The following is a 13961-nucleotide window of genomic DNA, read 5'->3' on the forward strand; positions in this document are numbered from 1 at the left end:
TTACAATATATTATATAAATATATATATATATATATATATATATATATATATATATGTATAAATGTATATTGAGGTAGGGGTTGCGAGTGCGCGTGTTGGTGTTGATATATTTTATTATTTTTATTATTTTTATTATTTTTATTATTTTTATTATATTTATTATATTTATTATTTTTATTATTTTTATTATTTTTTTAATTTGTCTCCTTCGGGCGTCTCTTCTTCCGGTGTCTCCTCAGGTCGGCCACTCCTACATCACTAGGCAGAGACAGTTGCATGCATCTTGCAGCAGCAACAGCAGCAGCAGCAGCAGCAACAGCAGCTGCAGCAGCTGCAGCAGCAGCAGCCCCTCCGACGAGAGGAAGTAGAAAACAACAAACAGCAGCAACAAACAAAAACAAATAAATAAAATAAATTAACAAACAGAGACAAGTCGAATAAAGGCGACAATAAAACAAACAAAATAAAATAGACGAGACAACTACATAAATAAATAAAAATAAATAAATAAAGAAGTAAAGATGTAAAGGAGATAAGAAAGACAAACAAATACATAAACAAATAAACATATAAATAAATATTTATTTATTTAACTAGTAAATAAAAGAATAGAGGACATATGTAATAATTATCTGATTATAATATATATAATAATAATAATAATATAAACCCGCAGACAACAATGAAGACAAACAAACACAAAAAAGAGACAGACGAAAAGTAGAGACGAACATAAACATAAAACAAACAAACAAACAAAAAAATAAACAAAGAATAATAAAACAAACAAACAAAGGATGAAAAGATAAAGAGTAAAACAAACAAACAAACAATAAAAAGATAAACAAATAATAATAAAACAAACGCAACGCATCGGAGACAAATGAAAAGGAGACGAAAAAATAAACAAAATAAAAACAAAAATAATAAATTAATAATTATAAAGAGGAGACAGACTTATAAATATAGACGGAGACAAACAAATAAAAGAGAGAAAAACTATGAAGAGCAAATAAAAGAGACAGACACTAAGCAAGGAGACAGAAGGAGACAGAGAGAGAGAGAAGAGAGTGTGAGACAGGCAGCAGCAGCTGCTGCTGCTACTCTGCTGCACCAGCTACAAACAACTTCGGTTTGCTTGCTGCTACAGTTGTTCTCGCTAGAGTTGCTGTTGCTGCAGTTGCTTCTTCTGCAGTTGCTGCTGCTGCAGTTGCTGCTGTTACAGTTGTGCTGCTACTGTTGCTTCTGCTGCAGTTGCTGCTGTTACATGTGCTGCTGCAGCTGCAGCGGTTGTACAAGCGTGCATGCATAACTAGCTGCTACTACTGTTGCTGCTGCTGCTGCTGCAGCTGTTAGCTATAAGCGAGAAAAGAAAAAGCAAAGAAGTATAAACGCTCTGAGAAGAAAAAGGAGACAGTTGCTGTGCTTGCTGCGGTGTACATACACCTCAACTCCAGCAGCAGCAAAGTTGCTTGACAGTTGCATAATATATTTAAACGCCCGTCTAACTCTGGGACATTGTTTCTGCTGCTGCTGCTGTTGCTGCTGCTGCTGCTGGCGCCTCTGTCGCCATCCCTGCTGCAGCAGGAGGCACCGCTCCAGCTGTTGCTGCTGTTGGTGCTGCTGCTGCAGCTGGTGCTGCTGTCACCGGCGGGGCAGCAGCGGCTGCTGCAGCTTTCTGCCCTGCTGCTGGTGTTGCTGCTGCGGCAGCATCCGTTGGCGCTTCACTGGGTGCAGTCGCTGCAGCAGCAGCAGGATCAGCAGCAGCAGCAGCCGGAGCCGCAGTAGCAGCAGCAGCTGGAGGTGCTGCAGCAGCAGGTGCTGTCGCTGCAGTAGCAGGTGCTGCTGCTGCTGCAGCAGGTGCTGCCGCTGCTGCAGCAGGTGGTGCTGCTGCTGCTGCAGCAGTAGCAGCCGCATCGGCTGCAGCAGGTGCTGCTACCCCTTCTGTATGTTCTGCCTTAAGGGGGAGAGGAGCATCTTGAGCTCCTTGCTGCTGCTGCTGCTGCTGCTGCTGCTGCTGCTGCTGCTGCCTGCACAGTTCATTTTGCTGCGCGACTTGCTGCAGTGCTGCATATATTTTGTTGAAGGCGCTCACATGCTCGTTAAAACGCATCACCACCACCTAAACAAATAAACAAACAAATAAATAAATAAAGAAATAAATAAATAAATATATGTATATATGAAAAGGAGATGTTAATATATGCAGCACAGAAGAAAGGAGACAGCAGCATGCATCAGCAGCAAAGTGAAGGGACAAACAAACAAAATAAACAAAGAGAGATGCATACAATATATATAAGTATATATATATATATATATATGAGATTATATATTTATATTTATTATTTATATTTATATTTATATTTATTATATATATTTATTATTTATTATATACATTTATATTTATATTTATTATTTATATTTATTATTTAGATTTATATTTAGATTTATTATTGATATTTATTACATATATTTATATTTATTATTTATATTTATTATTAATATTGATTATTAATATTGATTATTAATATTTATTATTTATATTTATATTAATATTTATTATTAATATTTATATTTATTATTAATATTTATGATTAATATTTATATATACCTGGTTAAGAAAGAAGCGTTGAAGATTTTTGCCTATGGTGTATACCCAGCTGCCAGGCCGATTATAGAGTGCACAATTATCAAAGATGAGCTGTACATCTGCTAGAAATGCATGCGGATGTTTATAAGATTGTTTGCGGAGCTTCATACGAACACAAGACAAAGACATCGGCTTACTTACGACATCATAATACCCTGGTGCTACTTTTCTATCGACAGGCTTCTCAAATATATGTCCGCCTTCATATTTACTCAGAGTACTTAATAATGCATTTGCGCAAGATATCCACGAGCCCATCAAAGCTTCGCATCTGCATATGCATGCAGCAGCACTTAAATCTCCTCCTGCTGCTGCTGCTGCTGCTCCTCCTCCTCCTGATGATACTGCTGATGCTGCTGATGGTGGTGCTCCTGCTGCTGCTGCAGGTGTTGCTGCTGTTGTTGCTGTACCGCCTTCACCTACAGGAGATCCTCCTGCTGCTGTTGCTGCTGTTCCTTCTGCTGCTGCTGCAGCAGCAGCTGCAGCAGCAGCAGCAGCAGCAGCAGGCCATACAGCTACAGAAGGAAATAAACGCTCAAACTCTTCTATCTTTTCATAAGGACAATCTACCCATACACCTGGAAGCTCAGCTGGCAGCGGCTGATACTGTAGTTTATATTTTTTTCTAACAGGGCCTTCATCTGCAAAGCCTCCGCTAGAAGAAGCAGTTAAAATGCTGCAGCTACGTCCCTGCTGCTGCAGCAACAGCTGCTGCTGCTGCTGCTGCTGCTGTTGCTGCGCTTGCTGCACGTCAAACGGTGAAGTACCCATGCTGCCGCTGCCCAGCAGCAAACTCCCTGCAGTTGCTGCTGAAGTGCTGCCACCAGGATGCTGCAGCATTTGCTGCTGCTGCTGCATATCGTATCCTGCTGCTGTTGCAGCTGTTGGTGGAGCAGCAGCACCCGCCGCTGCAGCAGGTGCAGCAACAGCAGCAGACGGAGGCGGAGGAGAGTGATAAGGGTGTTGCTGGTGTGCCCCTGCTGCAGCAGCAGCAGCAGCAGCAGGGGGTCTTGCTGCTGTTGCTGCTGCATTCTTAAGAAGATAACAAACATGCATATGATTATTATTTTTAGCGAAGTTCCACGCTGTTCTTCGCATGCAATCTTTAACAGAGGGGTCGGCACCTGCTTTAAGTAATATTTTAACAGCCTCTACTCTATTATCTCTGCTAGCATAAAATAAACATGTTTGTTTGTTTATATCTAATATATTCGCATCCCCTCCTCCATCTAATAATATATTTAGACATGCTGTCCGCCCTTCTCTTGCTGCATAAAATAAACATGTCTGACCAACAGAGTCTCTCGCATTCGCGTTTGAACCCTTCGCTAACAAATACCTACACATAACAAATATAAATGCACATATAAATATAAATAGATAAATATATACATATATATATATATTATACATATATATATATATATTGCTTTTATTTTTGTTAAATTTAACATATACATATATATTATGTTAATGTAGATGTATGTAAAAATATATATATGCAGATATATATATATATATATGTATATTCATATATATGTAGATATAATATATATATACATGTTTAAATATTAATTATAAATATTAACTTACAAATATATAAATATCAATGTCAATATATATATATATATATACATATATATATAATATACATATATAATGTAAAATACCTAAGTGTAAGTATATAAATATAAATATATAATTATATAAATATACGAACAAATCTAAACGTAAATATAAACGTATCTGTGCATGCAAATGAATAAAGAAGGACAGAAATATAAATATAAAAATATAAACATACACCTCTACACAGCTGTAAAGATAAATATAAACATACAATATAAACAGAAAAATAAATCAACAACATCTACAAGAGCAGCAGCAGCAGCTGCTGTTGCAACAGCAACAATCAACAGAACGATAACTGCAGCAGCAAACTCTCAGCACCAGCAGCAGCAGCTGCTGCTGCTACTGCTGCTGCTGCTGCTGCAGCAGCAGCAGGGAGGGGAGACAGTGCTTACCGGCATAGTTCTGCATGACCTTCTCTAGCAGCATAGAAGAGACAAGTTTGCTGCATGCGGTCTGTCGCATTAGGGTCTGCTACACCAAATTCATCGATAAGCAGCCGAGAAACTTCAAGTGCTTCGGCATCTGTTTTTCTTTGTGCAGCTTCGAATAAAACTGTTGCATTACCAGGCCCATCCGCTAAATAACGCTTCGCCTGCTGCTGCTGCAGCTGCTGAAGCTGCTGCAAATGCTGTGCTGCATCCGCACCAGCAGGTAGAGGATGCTGCTGCTGCAGCTGCTGAAGATGTAAAGCTAATTGCTGCAGCAATGTCTGTCTTAATACAGAGACAGGCTTTGTACGAACCATAGAATAAAAAGCTTTGTAAGGATTTGCTCCAGGTAGACCCACTGCACCGCAGCCGCGGGCCTGAGCACCTGCTGCTGCAGACATTGTTCCTGCTGCTGCTGCTGATGCTGCTGCTCCTGTTGCTGCTGCTGTTGGTGTTGGTGGTGATGCTGCTAGTGCTGGGCAGCAATCAAGGTTGCAGCAGCTGCTGCTGCTTCCGTATCAAAGGCTCAGCACTTAGGCAGCTGCTTCTCAGCCTCGTTCGTGCAGCAGCAGAAGCAACAGCAGCAGAAGCTCTGAGCGCTGCCGCAACTGCAACTGCAGCAGCAGCAGCAGCAGCAACTTCTGAAGTTAATCTGAAGGAGGTTTCCTTACCAGAAGCAGATGCATTCGAGAGGTAAGAAGTGTAGAAATGGGGATAAAAGAAGAAAAAGAAGAAAAAAAGAATAACACAATGTTGCTGCAGAGCAGCAGCGCAGCAGGGCGGCTGGTGTTACCCTGCTGCTGCAGCTGTGGGCAATTCGTACAAAAAACGCAAGAAAAAGAATTAATATTTAATAAATAGAAATAAATAAATGATTAGAACGAAGAAATACCCAAAAATACTCCGCAGATTCTGCATGCGATTCAGCAGCCTCAGGAAGCGCAACAGATGAAGGGAGAGGGGCTGCAGCTGGAGGCTTCTGCTGCAGCAGCAGCATAGAAAAAGTAAAAATAAGAAGAGAATAATATAAATAAATAATTATTCTGTATTAATTAACAAAAAACGCTTGTCTTTTTATATATATCTGCAGCATATCTCATCCACTCTGCTGCTGCTTCTGCCGCTTACTTCTGCGGTGTACGTACACCTCAAGCTGTGCGACCGGGGAGTTGCGTCTTACGATTGAATATGACGATTTTAAGAGACTTTATTGAATTAAAATGAATATATTTGCATAATAATTGTTAATTTCGCTCTGAATAGCGTTGTTAGGTGCATCTTATCCAGCAAATCATCAGGTGGGTTGTGGTGCTGCGCCGTTTGTTTGGTGCTGGCTTCGCTTTTTCTTTATTTATATTCTCTTAATCTTAAATAAGCAGCATTTTCTCAAGTATAAGTATAGCAATTCTCTATCTCTGGCTAGAGGAGAGGGAAAAGAACGTTTATTTGCCTCTGCATGCGCAGCCACTGTCTTCTGCATGTTTACTATATATACACCAGAAGAATTATTGATAGTGTTGATATTTGTAAAGTGCTGCATTGCAGCAGCAGCAACAACAATTATAAAGCGATATATATATCTATTTATATTTAATGCGGGTTAATCTCCTCTAATCCCCAGCCCTTTGACTATAATGAACAGAAGCATATTATAGAATATAGTAGGGATACAAAAGAAGTTTGATAAGTTTATTATTAATTACATTTTTATTTATTATAAAGCTTCATCTCTATTGAATTTATCTTTTTTAGACTTTTACCCTAAGATTGGTGTTATAACCGTCTTGTTGTATCCTCGCTCGTAAGGAGCTGTAGTAAAAGCATTAAACTTGCATAATAAAAATAACAACAATAATAAAGATAATAATATTAACAACAATAACAGTAATAATAATAATTAGATTAGTATTGTTAAGAATAAGAGTAATAATAATAAGGATAATTATAACAATAAAAATAACAGTAATAGGAGTAAGAATAGCAATCGTAATAAATAATAAAAATAGTAACGTGCATTTTAGTACTAAGGTGGCTATACACCGCAGTTGCAGCATTTCTTGCTAGAACTTCTGTCTGAAAGCATCTGCATCTGCATGCATGCATGCATGCATGCAAGAAGAACTTAATTTCTTTTATTTTATGCAAATCATTCACAATTCAAAGTTTACAGCAACAAATGCATTTCTTTACCGAGTAAACTTAAGAACAAGAATTAAAATATTAAGAATAGGAATAAGAGCAAAGATTAAAGTAATAATAATAATAGTAAGGATAATAAAATCAATAACAATAACAACTACAATAAAAAAAATAAAAAAAATAAAACAGCGATTCAAGCTAAATAAAACCCTATGGGAAGACAGCCGGTCCTAGCACATCAACATATATATATTAATATTCTAATTATTATTTGTAATTAATTAATTATATATATATATATATATGTGCATGCATTTATAGTAGAGAAAGAAAAAATGCAAAGAAGAGGATGCAGCTTTATTATTTTTATTCATTAAACAAACAAATGCTGCTGCGGTGTACAGACGCTGTTTTTTCTTGTTTATCTCTTTTATTACAAAAGCAATAATACTGTCTGAACAATATTCTTTTATACCCAATTATATATCGCTCAGTTTGTTGTTCTAAATAAATTAAAAGAAAGCTTTAAATGTCTGATAATGTTGTTTAACTGCTTTGTTATTTCTTCGTAAGTTAACGCCAGTCTTCATCCTACACCATATGGCTGTCTGTACACCTCAGTTTATATTCAAATAATATATATATATATATTTATATATATGTATATGTATATTATAGTATATTATATTATAATGCTGTATTGTATTACATTGTATACAGAGAAGAGTAAACATCATATAGAGCATATTATTTATTTTTAAGAAGAGTAAATAACGATTGCTGCAGGGCCTTCAGAGAAGGGAAGGCTCTGCATTGGCTGTCTCCTCAATGGAGACACCCTTCTGTCTCCTTTGTGGTGTATAAATAAATAAATAAATAAATAAATATATATGTTTATGTATATGTAAATATATATGTGTGAATGAATAAGAGAAGAGGTTTTTCTTTGCAGCCTGTTCGTCTCCCCTGTCCATGCTATCATTTTATTCGTCTTATATATAATATATATATATATATATATGTAGATATATATATATATATATATGTATATATACATATATATATATATACTGAAGTATATATATATAGATATATATTATGTTTTTATTTTATTCACTGTCTGTATCCCTAATGGAGGGCTCTCTGTCTAATTAAAGGGAGACACAGAAACAGATATATATAATATATACATATATATATATATTAGATGTATATATATACATATATATATATATATATATATATAGAGAGAGAGAGAGAGAGAGAGAGAGAGAATAAGCGGAGGGAAAGCAGAAGTTGTAGCCAATGTGTCTGTCTGTGTCTGTAATGTTGTCTGTTTTATTATATTTATCTCAAATATAATCAATAGAAGGGTGTATTAAAAGCAAATAATAAACAATGAACAAAACAAGCAATTATTATGTTATGCTGAGTTTGCTTGTCTGTCTCTTTCCTTCACTTTAGCTGTCTCTTGCATGCAAATACGCATGCCCCTACACTTTGTTCGTTTTATTTTGCTGTCTCTCTTACTCCCACCCTTTCCTTCTACACCTTCATGCATGCATGCATGCATGCATGCATGCACCAAGAACCCTATACATGCATGCATGAGCCAAAGGCTGCATGCATGCACTGATCAACAGCTTCATGCATGCATACATGCATGAAGCTGCATGCATGCATACGTGCATGCATGCTTATCGGGCATGCATGCATCAAAGATCCATAAGCTGCATGCATGCATGCATGCATGCATGCATGCATGCATGCATGTATGTGGTGTATGGAGTGAAAGCCCCACACATTCACTAAGCGCGTAGTGCAGCAGAGGTGCATGCAGAATTACACCGTAAACAAAACACCGCCTCATCAAAACCCTCTTACAGCTTCTGCTGGGGGCGCTCCTAATGCTGCTGCTGCTGCAGCTGCTCTTACTGCTGCAGCTGCTGCAGCTGCTGTTACTGCTGCAGCTGCCGCTGCTGTTGCACATGCAGCGGCAAAAACAGCAGCAGCAGCAGCAGCAGCACCTGCTGCACTTGCTGCTGCTGTATGCGCGAGCAAAGCGGTGCTGCACGCTCTCTCCCTGCTGATAACATAAACAGCAAGAGAGACAACAAAGAGACAGCTAATTATGCATGCATGCAGATGGAGACAGTTAAAAACAAACTCTATGCTCCGGTACCCCTCACCCCTCTCCTCTTCCTCTCTGCTGCCGCTGCTGCTTCTGCTGCTGCTGCTGCTGCAGCTGTTGCTGCTGCTGCAAGCAACTGGGCTGAGGACGACGGGTTGTAGGTTGTTGAAGTTAACGTAGAAAACGAGAGATACGCATCAAAGGTAATATAGACAAAACCATCAGAAAGCTGTTATGCTTCTGCTGCTTGAAGCAGCAACACCACCAACTGTCTCCTCAGCGTCTGCATGCAGCCATACTATATCTGCCCCCTTCTCTCCCTCTAACACAAACCTAGCCTCATCTTGCTGCTGCTGCCGCTGCTGCTGCTGCTGTCGCTGCTGCTGCTGCTGTCGCTGTCGCCGCTGCTGCTGCTGTCGCTGTCGCCGCTGCTGCTGCTGTCGCTGTCGCTGCTGCTGCTGCTGTCGCTGTCGCTGCTGCTGTTGCTGGTGCTGGTGCTGTAACGGATGCTGTCGCTGTCGGTGCTGCTGCTGCTGCTGCTGTTGCTGCTGCTGCTGTTGCTGGTGCAGCAGGGGAGAGCAGCAGCTTTTGCTTGACAGGGTTGCGAGACCTTGGAGTGTATATACATCTGGACTTGTTAATATGTTATATATATATAATAATAATAATAATAATAATAATAATAATTGTTAATAAGTGCTGCATTTGCTTCTGGATGCATAGGTAGACAAGTTTGTTTTGTTTATATCCCCCTGCTGCTGCAGTTATGCTTATTACGGTATATATATATATATATATGCTGCGGTGTATCAGCAGCTACAGCTGCGGCCGTGCCTCACTGGGAAGACCTACAGCAGCAAGCTCTATTTGTGCTGCTGCTTGTTTTCTTAACGCCCTTCGTTGATGCTCCTTCGTCCCTTCAACTATCATCCTCTTCTCTCTGCTTGCTCTCTCTTCGTATAGCTGTATCTCTGCTGCTTCTGCTGCTGCTGCTGCTGCTAGTGCTGCATTCAGCAGCTGCTGCGCTCCTGCGTACATTGCTGCCGCTTCCTCCATCCGCCTAACCAGCTCCAACACACACCGGGCCATACCCTCTTGCAGCTTTTCTGCTGCTGCTGCTGCTGCTGCTGCTGCTGCTTCTGGCTCCGAAGCTACGTGAGGTACAGCTGCAGCAACAGCAGTAGCCCCATCACCATCTGCAGCAACCAACGATCCAGCAGCTAAGCTCGCTCCCGCTTCTGCTGCTGCTGCTCCTTCTGCTGCTGCTGCTCCTTCTGTTGCTGCGGCTCCTTCTGCTGATGCAGCTTCTTCTGCTGATGCAGCTTCTTCTGCTGATGCAACTCCTGATGATGCAGCTCCTTCTGCTGCTGCTGCTCCTTCTGCTGCTGCAGCAGAGCCTTTATCTTCTTCTCCATCAAGCGCTGTCCCCTCACCTTCATGAGCAGCAGCAGCAACAGCAGCCGAAGCTGTTGCTGTCTCAGAGCCGTCGCCTCCCCCCACCTCTGTCTCCTGCTGCTGCGCTTCCTCTTGCTGCTGCTGCCGCTGCTGCGCGAGCCAGCTGCCTGCTTGTTGCTCTGTTTCCTCGTCGAACATCCAGAGAGCAGCAGCAGCAGCTGCTGCTGCTGCTGCTTCCGATGCAGCATGGTGTGCAACAGCAGTAGCACTTAAGCAGCTTGCTGCTGCTCCTATTCGCTGCTGCTGCAGCAGGCATTGCTGCTGCAGCAGCTGCATATCATCAATTAACTCTGCCACATCCTTATGCTGCGCATTCCCCCACTGCTGCTGCCCCTGCTGCTGCTGCTGCTGCTGCTGCTGCAGGAAAATAGCTGCTAGATCTAAAGGGCCTCCATGCTCTTGCAACGGCCTAACTGCTTCATGAACTGTACCGCCCAACCGCAGCGCAGCATCACGGAGGGATGCTGCTGCACCTAGTATAATATCTACACTCTTGGGGTGTACAGGCAGCTCACCTGCCGACCCCACACCAAGGGAGGCGTCTCCTCCATCCCCCTTCGTTTGCATCGAATGCAACGACTGCAGCTGCTGCTGCGCCTGCTGCTGTAGCTGCAGCCGCTGCTGATGCTGCTGACGCCGCTGCATGTGCGAGGGCTGCGTGAGAACCTTTGAAGAGACAGTATGCTTGGTGTCTGCAGCATCTGCGGCTGCTGCTCCTGCTGCGGTTCCTGCTGCTGCTGCTTGGTCTGAGTTAATAAAAGCAGTCAGGTTTCTACATAACGAGGTAAGCCCTTCCACAATCCTATCGAGTAGTAGCTGCTGCTGCTGCAGCAAGCGCCCCTGGAAGTCAGGGGGCTGCAGCTGCTGCCACTGCTGCAGCAGCTGCTTACAGAAGGGACCCCCCCCACTGCTGCTGCTGCTGCTGCTGTCGCCTTCTCCAGACTTCGCAATGCCTGCAGCAGTTTCCATAAACATACTCAAACGCCGGCGGGTGACTTTAATCTGCTGCAGCACAGGCATGCGCTGCTGCTGCAGCTGTTGCTGCTGCTGCTCTAGCTGCTGCAGCGCCGGCACCAGCACGTCTTCAAGCGCTTCCTGGGCCCCTGCTGTTGCTTCTTTTTCTGAACCCCTGTCTCCCAGCAGCAGCACGACCTGCTGCAGCGCAGTGACAGCAGTAGAAGCAAACTGTTCATCTTGCTGCAGCAGCGCAGCAACAGCAGCAGACAGCCCTGCCACCTCCTCCTCCAGTGCCGCAACTGCAGCAACAGCGCATGCATCAGCAAATGAAAACAGACCATCTAGCTGCTGCTGCATCAGAGACACGTCCCCACCAAGAATGCCCTCAACCTCAGACAAACGGTGCTCCAGCTGAAGCCGATATTGCTGCTGCTGCTGCTGCAGCAGCCCGTTGCTGCTGTTGCTGCTGCTCTCCTCAGCAGCAAACCCCCAACCTGCTGCTGCTGCTGCCCCTGGCTCTCCACTGTCTCCTAAAAGAGGAGACCCCCACTGCGTCGATGGGGACTGCATCGCCACGTGCTGCTGTTGCTGCTGCAGCATTTGCTGCTGCTGCTGCTGCTGCTGCTCATCAAGCTGCTGCTCCGGCATTTCTTCCTCAATCGCTGCTCGTGCTGCTGCGACAGCCTCTTCAGCTTGCTGCTTCTGCTGCTGCAGCGTGCGCATCACAGCAGCAGCAAAGGAATAAGGCTGCAAGCACTCGTGGGGCTCCCATAGCCCCATAGGCTGCTGCTGCTGCTGCTGCTGTTGCTGCTGCTGCTGCTGCTGCTGCTGCTGTTGCATGCGGAAGGAGATTTGCTGCTGAAGGGACGCCCCAAATTCGCCCACTGAGATACTCAGCACCCGCAGGTCGTGTGCTGCTCTTTCTGCTGCTGCTGTAGCAGCATGAGCACGACTCGTTGCTACGCTAAGCCCTAAGATGGGGGGGGCAAATCCCAGTGGGTCCTGCTGCTGTATCTGCTGCTGCTGCATCTGCTGCTGCTGCATCTGCTGCTGCTGCATCTGCTGCTGCTGCATCTGCTGCTGCTGCATCTGCTGCAACTGTTGCATCTGCTGCATCTGTTGCATCTGTTGCATCTGCTGCATCTGCTGCATCTGTTGCATCTGCTGCATCTGCCGTTGCTGTTGCTGCAGCTGCTGCAGCTGCAGCTGCTGCGCTGCTGGATCTGCTGGTGCACGCACTTGCAGGAGAGGATGAGACAGACCCCCATAGCCATCTCGACTATCTTCCGGCGAATGATCATGAATAGGGGGCTGCGATGGTGCTGCTGCTGCTGCTGAATTATTCGGACGCCCCTTTGATAAGAAAGAACCGAAAGGCATCTGGTGCAAGGCATCCTGCAGCTGGCTCAACGTTTGAGAAGGCCAGAAGCCTGAGAAGGGGAAGCCCTCATCCGCAGCAGCTGTGCAGACACCCGAGAGATAGACGATCCCCAACGCCCAGACGATCCCAAACATGCCAATCTTGCTGCTGCTGCTGCTGCTGCTGCTGTTGCTGCTGCTGCGGTGCTGGGGGAATGTCGGAGCGCTGCAGCTACTGCTGCAGCAGCTGCTGCTGCTGCTGCTGCAGCATCCCCTCTCCTTGGGCCTCCCTAGAGACCGAGGGGAAGAGCGAAGCAGCGGCAACAACATTGGAGGCTGCTGCTGCTGCTGCTGCTGGAGAGGAGCGCTGGGGGTGGTTGACGTTGCATGCGTTAGCAGGCTGATGCAGCAATAATAAATGGCTGAAGCAGCTGTAGGTCACGTAAAAAAGGCCAGCAGCAGCAGCAGTCTTGCTGCTGCTGCTGCTGCTGTTGCTGCAGCATCGAGCGGCGCCTCCCACTTGGTGGGGTGGCGTTTCTGTTGCAGTGTTTTTGTTTTTCTTGCTGATCCTGTCAAAAAAAAATAAAAGAAGAGTATTTATTCCGTTATTTTTAATTGAATTAAACACCTGCATGCAGAGAAGAAGCTGCAGGGCTGTCCTGAAGGCACCCAAGAAGTTTGAATGCAGCAGCCGCTGATGATGCGGGTGTTGGGAAACAACAAAGGGAAAGCGGAGTAAAATTTTGTGTTTTTAGTTTGTTTTTTTAAAAAACATTAATTTTAATCAAAAAAAGCAGTTTAAACACTCTCCCTTGACACCTTTATCATCGGTAATACAACAAAAACATAATTCATAAAGGGGGCTGCTTCTCTGCAGCCGCTCCCTTGTGCTGCTTCTGCGGGTGTACATACACCTGAAGCAGCATTTTAAATTTCTTGAATTTTTCCCTTTATATTAATTAATTAAATACTTTTCACACACTGAAAGGCATCTTTACCACAGGCTACTATTGCCTACGTCCGGGGGGGCCCTAAGTAGAATTTCTACTAGAGAACAAACAGCAAAGAAAAGCAATAAACAGATTCACTTCACTTTAAACATACAAACTTTTTAATGCATGCATTCAACCCAATTTGAACGCCACTCTAATCCGTAAGATGGGCAACCACCCCATCAAGGCCATGAGAACTATATATATATATATA

At 43.5% G+C, this 13961-nt stretch overlaps 2 protein-coding genes across 2 annotated transcripts; both read right to left on the reverse strand.

Annotated features, from left to right (window-relative positions):
* Window positions 1–1505: 1505 nt before the first annotated feature.
* On the reverse strand, window positions 1506–5115 carry EAH_00021490 (26S proteasome non-ATPase regulatory subunit, putative; the record flags this gene model as incomplete). Its single annotated transcript, XM_013397062.1, has 4 exons — window positions 1506–2123; window positions 2796–3562; window positions 3947–3993; window positions 4679–5115. 4 exons carry the CDS (start codon window positions 5113–5115, stop codon window positions 1506–1508), a joined length of 1869 nt encoding a protein of 622 aa, XP_013252516.1.
* A 4090-nt stretch (window positions 5116–9205) lies between these two features.
* EAH_00021500 (hypothetical protein, conserved) lies at window positions 9206–12911 on the reverse strand (the record flags this gene model as incomplete). The annotated part of the gene is made up of 2 exons (XM_013397063.1): window positions 9206–9544; window positions 9837–12911. 2 exons carry the CDS (start codon window positions 12909–12911, stop codon window positions 9206–9208), a joined length of 3414 nt encoding a protein of 1137 aa, XP_013252517.1.
* Between the last annotated feature and the right edge of the window lie 1050 nt (window positions 12912–13961).

This window comes from Eimeria acervulina, genomic scaffold, assembly GCF_000499425.1.
Source record: "Eimeria acervulina Houghton genomic scaffold, Eah_scaff153, whole genome shotgun sequence".
NCBI classification, from domain to species: Eukaryota; Apicomplexa; class Conoidasida; order Eucoccidiorida; family Eimeriidae; genus Eimeria; species Eimeria acervulina.